The 12,884-nt window shown below is 41.2% G+C and overlaps 1 protein-coding gene across 1 annotated transcript in view; it reads left to right on the plus strand.

Annotated features, from left to right (window-relative positions):
• BRSK2 (BR serine/threonine kinase 2) overlaps positions 1–12,884 on the plus strand; it is a gene marked incomplete at both ends in the record, with an annotated part of 302,732 nt that overhangs the window by 226,978 nt on the left and 62,870 nt on the right. Inside the window, 3 exons of the mRNA XM_084288363.1 lie at positions 2,249–2,282; positions 3,358–3,426; positions 6,170–6,316. Coding sequence (XP_084144489.1) covers positions 2,249–2,282; positions 3,358–3,426; positions 6,170–6,316 — 250 coding nt within the window. The remainder of the gene's footprint in view (positions 1–2,248; positions 2,283–3,357; positions 3,427–6,169; positions 6,317–12,884) is intronic.

A 12,884-nucleotide genomic window follows, 5' to 3' on the forward strand; every position in this document is an offset into this window, starting at 1 on the left:
GATAGATGCACCAAGGATATATCCATTTCTCTCTGCATGTATGACCCTTGTTTAGGGTTGTCCTGGATGTCACCGATGCACTCTGGCTTATTTCCTCTGGTCAAAGTCCCATGTAAATGCTTTGCTAAGGGCTCCCAAGATCTTTTAAGATTCTTGTGTCCAAGAGTCACAGCTGTGAATGACCACTCAGAGAGCCCTTCCTGCCCCAGGCAGGCTAGACAGGGAAAATCAACATCACCCTTGAAATAAACACTGCCAGCATCGGAGGTTTTTTGCAGCAATACCCGCAGGCAGCAACTGCTTCTTGATCTTGCTGAGCGATATACTTATTTGTTATCAAGGGCAGATTGTGGCTTTTGCTGCACAGAGATGTAGCTGAAAGATGAGGAGATGGCCTAAGGGAAAAGGCAGGGAATGTCGCTCTGACACACGTATATTGAATAATTAGCGATAAGAGCCAAAGAAATATTCATGACTCTGTAGAAAGATAAATAGATTTTTGATTAAATTTGAGTTTTCTCTTTAAAGCAGTTGAAGTTGCTCTGTGATTGGCAGCATGGAAATGAGTTTTCTACGGATTCTGGCTGGCCGGAGGATCCCGTTTCGAGCTGTTCGCCAAGATAATGCTGCAGATATCTAGCTAGTGTGTGCTGGCAAGAATTCAGAGTGGCTATGCCAGAAACCTGTGCTCTCTGGGCAGTTGCAGTGCAGCTGTTGAATGATTGAATCAATCCAACTTGTTGAAAGGATTTATTATAGCTTTTTCTCTGCCCATTCTCCTAAATTTTAGTCGAATTTCACTGGTGTCTTAAAATACACCTGGCAGGTTCCACTGCACTCCAGGAGACATCATGGAAGTAGAATGCTTTAAGTGCATTTGTTAGAGAGATTCATAAATGGGCACCTACCCATCTTGGGGTCTTCACAACACCTACATTTTTCTTTTCAAGGATGTTTGCACAGAAAGCTGACAAGATGGTTGTATTCTGCAGCATTTGTAATTAAGAATTCTGAAATCTGTCTTTGTTGGAGTCATCATATACAAATAAAAAGTCAGAAGCACTTTGCAAATTGAGATAATGACTCATCCAGCACACCCCAGGTGGCATGTCCACCTAAACAGGATTGTGCTGAAGGATGCTGTGCTATGGGTTCTGTTCCTATAACTCTCTTTGCCACAATATTTTTGTCCAAGTTTAAATCACATTACCACCTTCCTTACACCTCCCATCCTAACCTCCATTTGCTGCCCTGTCGAAGCAGGCTTATGCTTATCGTAGAACCATAGAAGGTGAACCTGTGATAAGGTTGACAGAGCTGTGCTTCTGTTTTGCTCATTACTTTGTGAGACAGGTATTGCCCAGCCATGATTGTGTTTGTCACAAGAAACAAATGCACAAATGAAGACAGGCTCAGGGACTGCTGGGAGGTGTCAGTATAAACAATAGTGAGATTGGCACGCAGGTCTCAGGCAGTTTGCATCCCTTTTTCTTGTCAAGTTACTTTAATGAAGGCTATAAAAATGAATAGCCCTGGCTATAATCTTTAGGAATTAAAATGATTACCTGGCAAGTTGAAGTAATTAACTATTCTCAGCCAGGAATCAAGGCAGAGATATATGGGTAGAAGGATGCAACAAGAATATATTAACTCGCTAGGTAATAGTACTGCTGTCTATCCTTTTTATTGTTCTTGTTTGGTTGTTTTGGTTGTGGTTTGTTGTGTTGTGTTTTTTTAGGGGAAAAAAAAAAAAAAAAGCATGTTGAAACCATGTATTGGCAGCTGTAATGACCGCTGGAGTAATTGAGAGCAGTCTTAGTAGAAGAAATGCAAGATAATGTTTGGGGATACATGTGTTTGGTCTGAAAACATTATGTTTGTTTGTTTTCCTAAAAGGCTTTCCAATGCATGTCTTTCTTCCTTCTAGTTAGATACATGGTCAAGTAAAAGCACATGGTTAGAAGGCTGGAATTTTATATAATCACAGAATATGCCTGGTCTTCCCTTCCTTTCTAGCTTTTAAGAAATTCATAGTAGGGCCACAGGATTTTGCATTATGCTAGTTGACCATTTTCGGAGTTTGTCTTACAAGGTATTCTCATTAAGGTAAGGAAAAAAAGCGCTGGCTTTGCACACTTGCTTTCTGTATAAGCAAGCCAATCCTGATTCTGTTAAGCAAAATGGAAATGCGAAGAAATCATAAATACCAGACTGTTGCATGCTCATTCAACTGTATTTTCTGTTTCAGATCACCACATTATGCCTGCCCTGAAGTTATCCGGGTAAGATGATTAAAATCTGTGTGCCTGTATTTTAAAGTGTCACTCATTGTGTGTGTGCAGATAGACCCTCTCTACATGAAATCTGTCCATGGCAGACAGCATGGGAGGGGAGACAGCGAATGTAACTGTGGTTTTGGTTGTTTGTCTCAGCTCTGAATCAAACCACATCAACTGTTGGAGGGATATGATCCCATGTTCTCACAGTACCCTTTATGCAATGTGTTCAGACAGAAAAGCAGTAGCCTCAGTTAACTTGATCTTTCAACTCAAGGGGTACAGTCCCCTAGGTTTTGCCTTCCCTGATGTAGCTGTCATTTCAGCAGAAGAACTGGGGTTGGCTGTCAGTGATGTTGGTTTCTTTTATGTGCTATAAACTATCCTTTCCCCCTACTCTTCCTTTGTCCTTTTAAAATAAGTACCCCAGATTCCAGTGGGCAAGATTCACCCTGTAGTCCCCTTTAGGTTCTGGAAGGATGCTGTAAGGCCTCCCTGGCTGAACAACCCCAGCTCCCTCAGCCTGTCTCCATAGGAGAGATATCCTCCTCTGGACTCACTCCAGCAGGTCCATGTCCTTCTTATACTGGGGAGCTGAATCCAGAACTAGAGAGTTCTCAGGAAAGAAGCCTATCACCCTTTTGGAGCATATCATTAATGTAAAGCCAAGCAAGAAGTGTACAGAGGACACTGTCCAACCAATACCTGAGTTCTCAAATAACGTGACTAGTGATGAGCTCCCTGAAGAACCAAGGAAGAGAAGAACACCTTCTTGATGTCTTTAATGCACCTCTGACTCGGTTTAAGTGCCCGTTCTAAAATTGTTCCAGTCATCAGCCATTCCTGTGTTGCTCCCCACTTCTGACCCTGTTCTTGCAGAACCCAGATAAGACTGTAAACCGATGTTCATAAAAATTCAACTAATGGGCTGTGCTGTGGCCTTCTAGTTGGGAAGTCCACCTTGGAAGCAGGTGGCTGAACCGAAATGTGGGGTTTCCCATTCTCCTCTCTCGTGTTCTTCAAGGGTAATTAATTGATTTACTAGTGAGCACTCTTTTGAACCTGTGTCGTTGCTGTGCAGGGAGAAAAATACGATGGAAGGAAAGCAGATGTCTGGAGCTGTGGAGTCATTTTATTTGCGTTGCTAGTGGTGAGTCATCTTCCTTGCTCTATACGTTAAAAAGAAAAGAAAAATCCCAAAATGCTGCTGTATTTAATGGTGATTCTATTGACATCATGTACAGATTGCTTTTTCTTTAGTTCCCCTATTTTTGTATCTCTCGGTTGCATCCTTTCCTCTTAGTTCTACATCAGTCCCAAAGGAAAAGCATGAAGAATATTTCACTGCTTCTTTGAAATGCAGCTGCCCTGCATGGGAGAGCATAGACAAGTGCTGAAGTCTTGCCTCCATAAATGTTCTTTGCTGTGTTGTAATATTGCAGCTCTTTGAAGAGCCTCATTCAAAGCACACTGATTTTTTTTTACCCAAAAGAATGCACAGGGTTACAACTCCAGGACACAGAGAATGTCAAATAAGTTGCCCTTCACAGGATTAAAACATGGCTGGGTTTGGGAAGCCTTTGTTTTTTTCTGCTGTATGTACATATGCATTTCAGTAGGTATATGCATACATTAACTGCAGTCCTTTATCAAGAGCAGATTTAAGTGCAACAATTTTGTTTCATGCAAGTATTGAGCTACATTTTTATTTGGTTCACTTGAGAATATAAAACTAAGCCAGTAGTACAACGTTTAAATCAGTTCCCATCTGGCTCAGATGTAATACTTTCCTTAGTATTCAAAATGTAGTATCTTGTAACTTAGCCATCTTCCGATCAAAATTTCAGTTCTCTGCAGAATTTATTCTGATTTGCAGTGTAATGTAACACTCCCAAACATACAATAATTGGATGTCCAGCTGAAAGCAGATAGGCTTGGCATGTTATCAATTTCCATGGTTAAGTGTAGGAAAATACAGATAATAGTTCATATAAGTATGACTTCACGACATGCAGAATTAAAAGTATATGTGAGAATAGATTTAATGTGTGTTAGTTTTTTGTAATAGTTTAAACAATCATCTACTATTACAAAATATATTGAAATAATCTCAGTATGGTGCTTTAAATCACCGTAACAAATTTTGTTCTTTTTTCTTTTTTGTTTATTATAATTTACTGATATTTCTAATTTTAAAATTTATTTTCTTGATGTTGCAAGGGAAGAGTTTTAACTATCTCACTAAGTATCCCCTGGTCATCTCTAGCTCTTGAGCAACTATTTGCATGGGTGACAAAGCAGAGATATAAAATGAGCTCTTTATATGACTTACTGAGTTGGTAAGAAAAGACAAGAGAAGCTGGCAAGATGGCTAGGACTTGTGGGAGTGGGCTTTTCCTTTGCAGGTGGATTCTCTGTCAAGATTTGGTGTCTGTCTGTTGCTGGGAAGTATCTTCATCTGTTCCTACATATATACATGAGCCTGCAAAACGACTGAAATAAGTCTATTATTGACAGAGAGTGCAGAACTCTCCAGTTAATTATGTCAGGAGAAACCCTGCAAAAAGTCTCAAGCTGTAATAGCAGGTGGTAGTAATAAAAGAGCTGTAGTTGTTACCTTCAGGAAATGCCACAAAGCAGCCTTGCTGACTTCATCGTGGATTAAATTGCGTTAGCCAAAGTACTGAACTATCAGAATTGATTTTCCTGTGAGTCTGGAATGGTTAGGAGAAAAGCAGATAACTCAGGAGGTTGGTTGCAGAAGACAGGGAGGCTCTTTCTTCATGGCTGCTTGAATGAACAAACAAAAGTAAATAGTGCCCAGTAGCTGCTGCCGTCAGGTGGGCTTTCCAAGGCTTCTGCAAATGGAGCTGTTGGTCTCACTAAACCAGACACAGGCCTGCTTATACAGATGCAATACTCGCTGTAGTAAGAGCAGTGCCAGCACTGACAACTGAAAGCTTCATTATCACAGCAGCTGACAGCTTGCAACTTCCTACAAACCTTCCTGGAAATCGAAGAAGCTCAGCACCTACCAGTATTAGTCAGTGAAAGAGGGAAGTGAGAATATCCAGGAAGGTGCAGACTTGCTATAAAAGGATATTGGCTTCAGTCGGTGGAGTTATCCTAAAGATTTCAACTTCTTTTTTCCTTTTTGTCCTTGCAGCAAGGATAGGTCTTTTGCTGCTTTTTTGTGACAAGCTGATGATCTATTCAAAATGTAATTCCCGCTAAAAAAACTCAAGCCATTCATGTAAGTGAGCTACAGTAGGGAAGCAATAGGAACTGATGACCTGACCACTGCATGGGAACTGCATGGAGTATATTAACCAGGTAGAACGTCTGCTGCTTCCAAAAGGCTAAAGTTGGTTAGGATTTCTTTGAGCTGTGTCATTGCACTGCTCTGTCAGAAAGAGGATGTTCTTTGCTGAAAGTCTCTCAAATGCTGTTCACCTCCTTTCCAATGTCTGCAATAAATGTGTCTCGGGAAGATTAAAAATAAGGAGACGATAAACATTGCTGCAGTGAAAGTATGCCCAGGAGGAATACCAGCAGATCAAAAGCTTGAGCTGAATTTAAGTGAATCCATGCATCTTTGCTGAATTTGCCTGGAAAGGCAATTTCATATTTTGTATTATGCTTTATACTGGTAGTCATTTTCTAATTAAAGGTTTAAAAAAAAATACACTGTGTCCTCAGTTTTTTTTCCTGCATTGGAGAAAATACAGCAGCACTAAGAAATTATTTATTTTCAGTGGATAAAGAGACTGATTCACTTATTATAATACTTCATTATGAGCTGATTTTCTCTTTTCCTTTCTCTTATGTTTATCTTGGCTTTTCTCCTTTTGCCCTCTCCAACTAACTCCCTTGCCTCTGTCACATCCCTGCAGGGTGCCCTGCCATTCGATGACGACAACTTGAGGCAGCTGTTGGAGAAGGTGAAGCGTGGAGTGTTCCACATGCCACATTTTATCCCCCCGGACTGTCAGAACCTCTTGCGGGGGATGATTGAAGTGGATGCCTCGAAACGTCTCACGGTAAGAAGGCATTTGCTGCAAGCCATGTGGCCAAGGCTTCATTGGTCACCTAGTTGCAGTTGTGGGTGTATAATTAAGGAAACTTGTTGATTTGCTGCCAGTCCTGTGTGTTTCCTCCTGAACCAAGGATGAGTGGAGTTAGTGGAGGCTGGGGAAGAAGTGTGATGCCTTCTCTTTTAAACGATGGGGCCAGATTACCTTTGTGTTGCTTCTCTAGCTTCATAATCCTCCCTCATGTGCCACAGTGGGCATTTAGAATAACTCCTTCATAATGTCCTCACGGTGCTACTGACCCATTAGCACATTTTGGAGTCCACCTGGGTAGTCTGCCTCTCCTGGTAGGTGCACCCGTTTGTCAGGGACGTCATGTAATTGTTTGAAGGTCAAAACTGCTAGGACAGTTCTTTGAAGCTTTGCTATTAAACAGAGTGAGTTTTGTTTTGTTTTTTTTTGAATTTCTAACAAAAGTGTGGCTTCTCACTTCATGCCACACAGCTGCATTGTATTCTGTCCTGTATGTGCTCTGCATTATCCTGTGGCAGCATTCAGAGTGGGGGTCTTCTAGTTGCTATTCAGTGTTCTGACCTGTAGTCCTGAGCACAACTAGGCCTGCAGTGCTGAGCTGCTGGCATTCGGCATTGAATCTTTGCATCTGGGATACATCCCATCACTACAACAACCCTGCAAGGATGAGCACTGTATAGTGATTGTATCCTTCATTAACACTGTGGTAATGTTTTGGGGAATTAAAAAAAATTAGCAATTAAAATCATTTTGGAAAGCAAGATTGCCTGCTTGTCAGTGGAGGCTTCTGCCTTTATGGGTACATTGCCCTTGTAAATCCTATTGTCAGGCTCTGGTGATGATTTTATACAGATTTACTAAGCTCACAGATTCTGAGTGGGAGTATGTATAAAGAAATGTAAATTTAAAACTCCTCCTGCTTCTTCAGTCTGCTAAAATATTTATAAATAAACTCTCAGATCAGTGCTTGGCCTCTCTGCTGAGATTGCTAACAACAGCATCGGTCTCCACCAGCTGTGATGGTGCTTTTGGGATGCACACACCTGTCTGCTAAGAAGTGAACTGAAGCTCCCTTCTCAACTCTCTTAAGAGTAGTACCTGGCAGCTGCAGCCAGGTTTTTAATTCGTTCCTTACGAAACCAGGTCATGCACTGGTGACGTAGGTGGAAAGTTCTTTATGATATTACAGGTATCCTTACTTCTGCAAACACAGTAACCATCATGTTGTGGTATGGGAGTAGCACTGATAGAAAAATAAATACATATGTTAGGCACTTTAAAAGCCCTTTTTCATTATATTTTTAAAGAAAGAGAGAAAACAGTATTTTTTCAAGTATTTTTATGTGAGGAATTCTCCAGAGGCTAGGGCTGTACCCTGAGACGTGAGAGAGGTGTTTTTTGTGACTGAGAAAGTCACTAAGTCCTTCTCTATCTGAGTTTCCTCTCCATAAGGTAAATGTGACAGTATTCCCTGCCTCACAAACTGGATAGAGCAAGACAGTAAGGCAGCAAGGGGTGGGTAGACAAGCCCCTGAATGACGAGCGTACCGCCTTTGCTTCCCAGATACATACATTGCTGCTTTTGCTCCGGAAACCAGCATGATGCAGAACAGATGAGATGTACTTATTTTTCTCTGAAAGATCTTAGTGCAGATGGCTTGAGTATGCCAGTGAGCAGATCATCAGACATTAGATCTTCTTCAAATTGTTATGATTTAATTTTGTTATAGAACAATCCAATTTCTTAGTATTGCCTGAAGCTTTTGAATTATGCGATACAGCAGAAACTGTACACACACGAGAGAGAAAAACGTTAAAGGAAATCAAGGTCCCATAGTGATCTCCCCCTTTTCTTGATCAAAAAGAAGCTGTTATTTCCTTAGGGAGAAAGAAAACAGATCAGATAGTTATGGACAAGCACTAACCAGTAGATTGTGAATAAGAATTTGAAATAGAATATCTTTAGGAGATGAGAGATGAGAGGAAAAAAGGATTGCTCTTTGTTACTAACTGCAATCTTATTTTCATTATTTTAGGGTCTTGGTTTGCTGTCCCTGCTGCTGTCACACTTCCCTTTCTATGCTGTTAGCGTTGCGGTTGCTTAGAGCGCCAGGCAGAAGGGAGCTCTTTGTTTACTGCACAGGAGCTGGGAATTCATTTCCAGGAGAGAGCTGAATTCTGTTTCAGCTGTGTCCTGTGAAGAAAGGATATAAATATGGGTTTATTTGGAAGCCCCTATTCTTAGAAAATTTCTCACTTGAATCAATGTGATGTTTTTATAAAGATGTGAGCAAAATTGTAGCCTGGGTACAATAAGGACAGATGTAGTTGTTAACATTAGTGATCGTTCGTTCAGTATCTTACTGGTGAATTCAGCAGAAAAACACAGTGAACGTAAGGTCACTAGGTTTTTTTCTTCTATTTTTCCCTTCCTCTCTCTGCTTTATTTCTCCTTTTTTTCTTTCTTTCTTTTTTTTTTTTTTTTTGATTTGTATCTTTTTTTTTCCTTTTCCTCCAACTGCATTTCCCTCCCTGCAGTAATTGCCATTTCACAGCACACCCACACCTTCCCCAGTCCATCTGTTAAAATGATCAACAAAAACAGAACTAGTATTCACATTCAACTGTCATCATTCGGCTTCAGTGGTAGAGCTTGAGACAATTAATGGAGAGGAGAGTACTGAGAATTATTGTTGCTGGCCCTTTCCTGCCTTAAGAAATTGGCATTACCTTTCAGTGTATATGATTCATTTATGGAAAGAGGAGTTCATTATGTCTTAGTGGAATAATCTTCATGCTCACCATGTGTTATGTAGCCTAAAGAACAGATAGTGGGATGTGCCTGACCACTCTCCTTTACTGGGCTCAATTACCTAAACATACTTTGAGTAAAAGAATCCATGTTTTTCTTTCAGTAGGCTGCAAAAGGAGATTTTAGCTTCTGGGCGTGGTATTTCTGACCACCTGTGTTCAGGAAAGATTAAATCAAACTGGCAGTGGTGTAAAGGATGAAGACTAAGGTGGTCAGAACTGCAGAGAGCTTGTTTGAATAACAGTCTAAAAGAGCTCGACGTAGTGTACCCAGGTGATGTGTGAGAGAGGATGCACTAGTCATCCTCATACGCATTAGAGGTAATTACTAAGGAGAGGTTTATTTAAACTAAAGGAAGATACTGGCACAAAAACAAATGTATGTCAAATAGCCTGATGTGAAAGTAGGCTGGAAATTGGAAAATGCATTTTAGCTGTATCAGTGGGGTTCTGGGACAGCTTTCTAGTAGAAGTAGTATCAGGAGGGCAAAGTGAACTAGTTTTCAGTTAGATAAGGTTTATGGAAGAAAATGAGTGCTCTCAGTGCCTGCGGTATTGCAGGATACAGTTCCTTTCGATTATGTGCACTTTGGAAAGTGAATGTTTTCTGCTTGGATGTTTTCAATGATTCAGCATCTCTACAATGAAGAAATACAGTTCCTGTGGTAGAATCCATTTGCATTCTCCACTGATGTTTTCTTCTGCAGAAACACAAAGGCAAAGAGGGGAGAGTAAGGAGCTTTGGGTCCACTCTCCTGTTAAAGATGGGTGAGCATTGTTAAAACTGTATATGTGCAGCAAGTTGGATCAGAGCAGATCAGTTATTGCAGAATAAGCTATTATGATAAAACCATTACTGTTCCCCGTGCTGACATTTTATTCCAGAATAAAATGACTTAACTTGCGTTGGATGTCCACATAGATGTTAAGTCTGAAATACTAGCCAAGTTAAATTACCCAAATTTTCAGAATCTCGTCTCTGCTGTTTTTTTGTTTTGTTTTGTTTTGTTTTTTTCTTTTTTTTTTCCTGGGGTCTAATGTGTGCTAATGATGATGTTATCTCTATTGCTCCGAGCACAGAATCTAAAGAATGTGTAAAAAAAAAAAAAAAAAAAAAAAAACAACGGAGGGAAAACTTATCTTGCTCCCTTCATTTTTCTAGAAGGTCTTTTGGTAAGGTGTCTATCACATCATTCAAATTATCTCACTTCACCACCTGTAGAATGGAGGTAATTGTCCAGTTGATGTATTTAGGCAGTATGCTTTTGGCTGCCAAAGGCCTATTCCTACAATGTGCACTTAGCACAGTGATGCCTTGCCCTTGTCAAGGTCCCTAGAGGCTGCTATAGTATGGCTGCTACTACTGACAAAGATAATAGTTCTACCATTGCTTTCTGTGCTCAGCTTGAATCCTTTGGTCAGGAGAAGCCTGTATCTTGACATCATACAGCAGGTTTAAAGCCCAGAGTAGAGGATCTTCTAACTGAACAAGATTGATCTGAAGTATACATCAATTTAGTGCACAGATGGGTTTGAGACTGTTCGCTTTCTGGACAGGGAAGTTTGGAAACTGACATGAGTTCAAGCCCAGAAGCCCTCATCCATATCTACAGACTTCAAGAAAGTTTTTCTTCAGGTCAGAACTTTTTAGCTTGGCAACCACTCTGCTGAGATCAGTGCTGAGGATGTAGACAGCACTGTCTTGTTTTCCATCTGCCTGTCTGTCTCCATCTGTTGTTCCCGGTCTTAGAATTCAGACGCAAGCTCCTTGGGGGAGGAGACCTCCTTTTCTGATGAACTTATACAGCTCTTTATCGCAGTGGATCTATAAGTGTGGCTCCTAAATAAATGCTACTTCAGTATACAAGGTTAATATGTATTGGAAGTATTTTAAGTAAAACTGTGACAAAGGAATTCCCCTTCTCCTTCCATCACAGCATTTTAGCTTGCAGAGGTCTGTCCTCTGACTGTGCATGTGCAATGGATCTGATCATGTTTTTGTTTCAGAGATGACATCATGAGGCAATTGCCTGCGGTGGCTAGGAGATATTAGGAAGCAGCATTTTAACAACTTCCATAAAACGGCATTAAATTTGGCAAACTCATGTGCAAACAGCAAGAAGAACCCTCTGGGGAGGGCTGTTAAATGCCTTCGTCACTTAAATGCATTTAAACATTGTGTTTAAATGAAGGCAGGAGGAGTGAGATTAGCTCCCACTGTGTATCTCCCTCCCCTACACTGCATAGTAAAAAGCATACAGACTTCTCCTTGTCAAAACCAATCGCCCTCCCATAACCCTCCTGTCACTTTAATGCAGATGAAAAGCAACAAAGCATTAATTAATTACCTTTAAAAAAGCAATGAAGATGTTGGCAGCAGCAAGTACACTTGTAATAACATTTCAATGCAATTACATTTGAATCAGAATAGAAATTGGTTTTGTAGAGTACTTTTCGGATCTGGGATATCCCTGAGTACTTCACAGCAATGATTTTGATGTGGATGAAACTGCAGATGTGTAGGTAAACAGCAGCCATTGTTGTTCCCACATGAGAGCTTTCATACACCTTCAGATATATATCACGGCACTATGGGACTTCTCTTTCAGAAAAATGCTATGTGGGATCATTAGCTTGGAGGAGGTGATCAGCAGGATGGGCAGAAGGGATTTCTCTTTCATATATTCTCTGAAGGAGCCCAAGGGTTCCCCGACTAAGACATGAACTGGTGACCCTCCTTTCTTCCCCCTCTCTGACTTAGAGAACAACGTGCTGTTTTCTGCCTATTGCAGGCACAAAAGAAAAATGTGACCCAGAGAGACAGAAAATGCAAGAGAAGAAGCAAGCATGAAAAAGACTTGGACATTGCTTAGCTGCATCATCTGCATCTTGTCTGAAATCATTAATGTCTCTAATCCTCCATGTGGTGTGTAGGAAATAGAGTAGATATGCATCTCAGGTTCTTTTCAGTGGTGCCTAGTGCCAGGACCAGTGACAGTGGGCACAAACTGGAACACAGGTTCCATCTGAACATAGGAAGCTGCTCTTTGCTATGCAGTGCCAGAGCCCTGGCACAGGTTGCCCAGAGCGGTTGTGGAGTCTCCCTCCTTGGAGATATTCAAAAGCCTCCTGGACATGGTAGGTAGACCTCATGTCCAGGTGTCCCTGCTTGAGCAAGGGTTGGACCAGATGACCTCCAGAGGTCCCTTCCCACCTCAAGCATTCGGTAATCTCACAGGGTGGTTTTACCAAACAAAGGAGGCACAGTCCTTAGCAGATCCTCATAGCAGCACACACTTGATAACTAAGAATGTTAAAGCCCTGTCCTGTGGAAGATGTACAAAACAGGCTCTTCTGATAGGCTCTGTACCTCAGCTTGCACAGAGCAAGAGGAAGAGGGCTGCATCTACAGACTGTAAGGGGAACATACGTAGATATGTACCTTATCTCCTTAAATTAAGCTGCTCAGGGGAGACGGCAGTGTGTTGTGAATACTCCACCTGTCTCCTAGTAGTGCAGGAGTGAAAGGACTACCTGGTACGGGGGAGCTGTGATGATGGGGGCTCCCTGTGGCAGAGCTGTTGCCTACGGACTGGGGTTCTGTGTCATATGCAATGCCAGAATGAGCAGTAATAACAATTAAAAATAAAAATAAAAAAATAAAAACACAGATGTGGCCCTGTGTAGCCCTGTGACCTCTCTCAGCTGCAGTTGTGCAGTATTTTTTTTTTTT

Source organism: Netta rufina, assembly GCF_964035555.1.
Source record: "Netta rufina genome assembly, chromosome: 5".
Classification (NCBI taxonomy): Eukaryota; Metazoa; Chordata; class Aves; order Anseriformes; family Anatidae; genus Netta; species Netta rufina.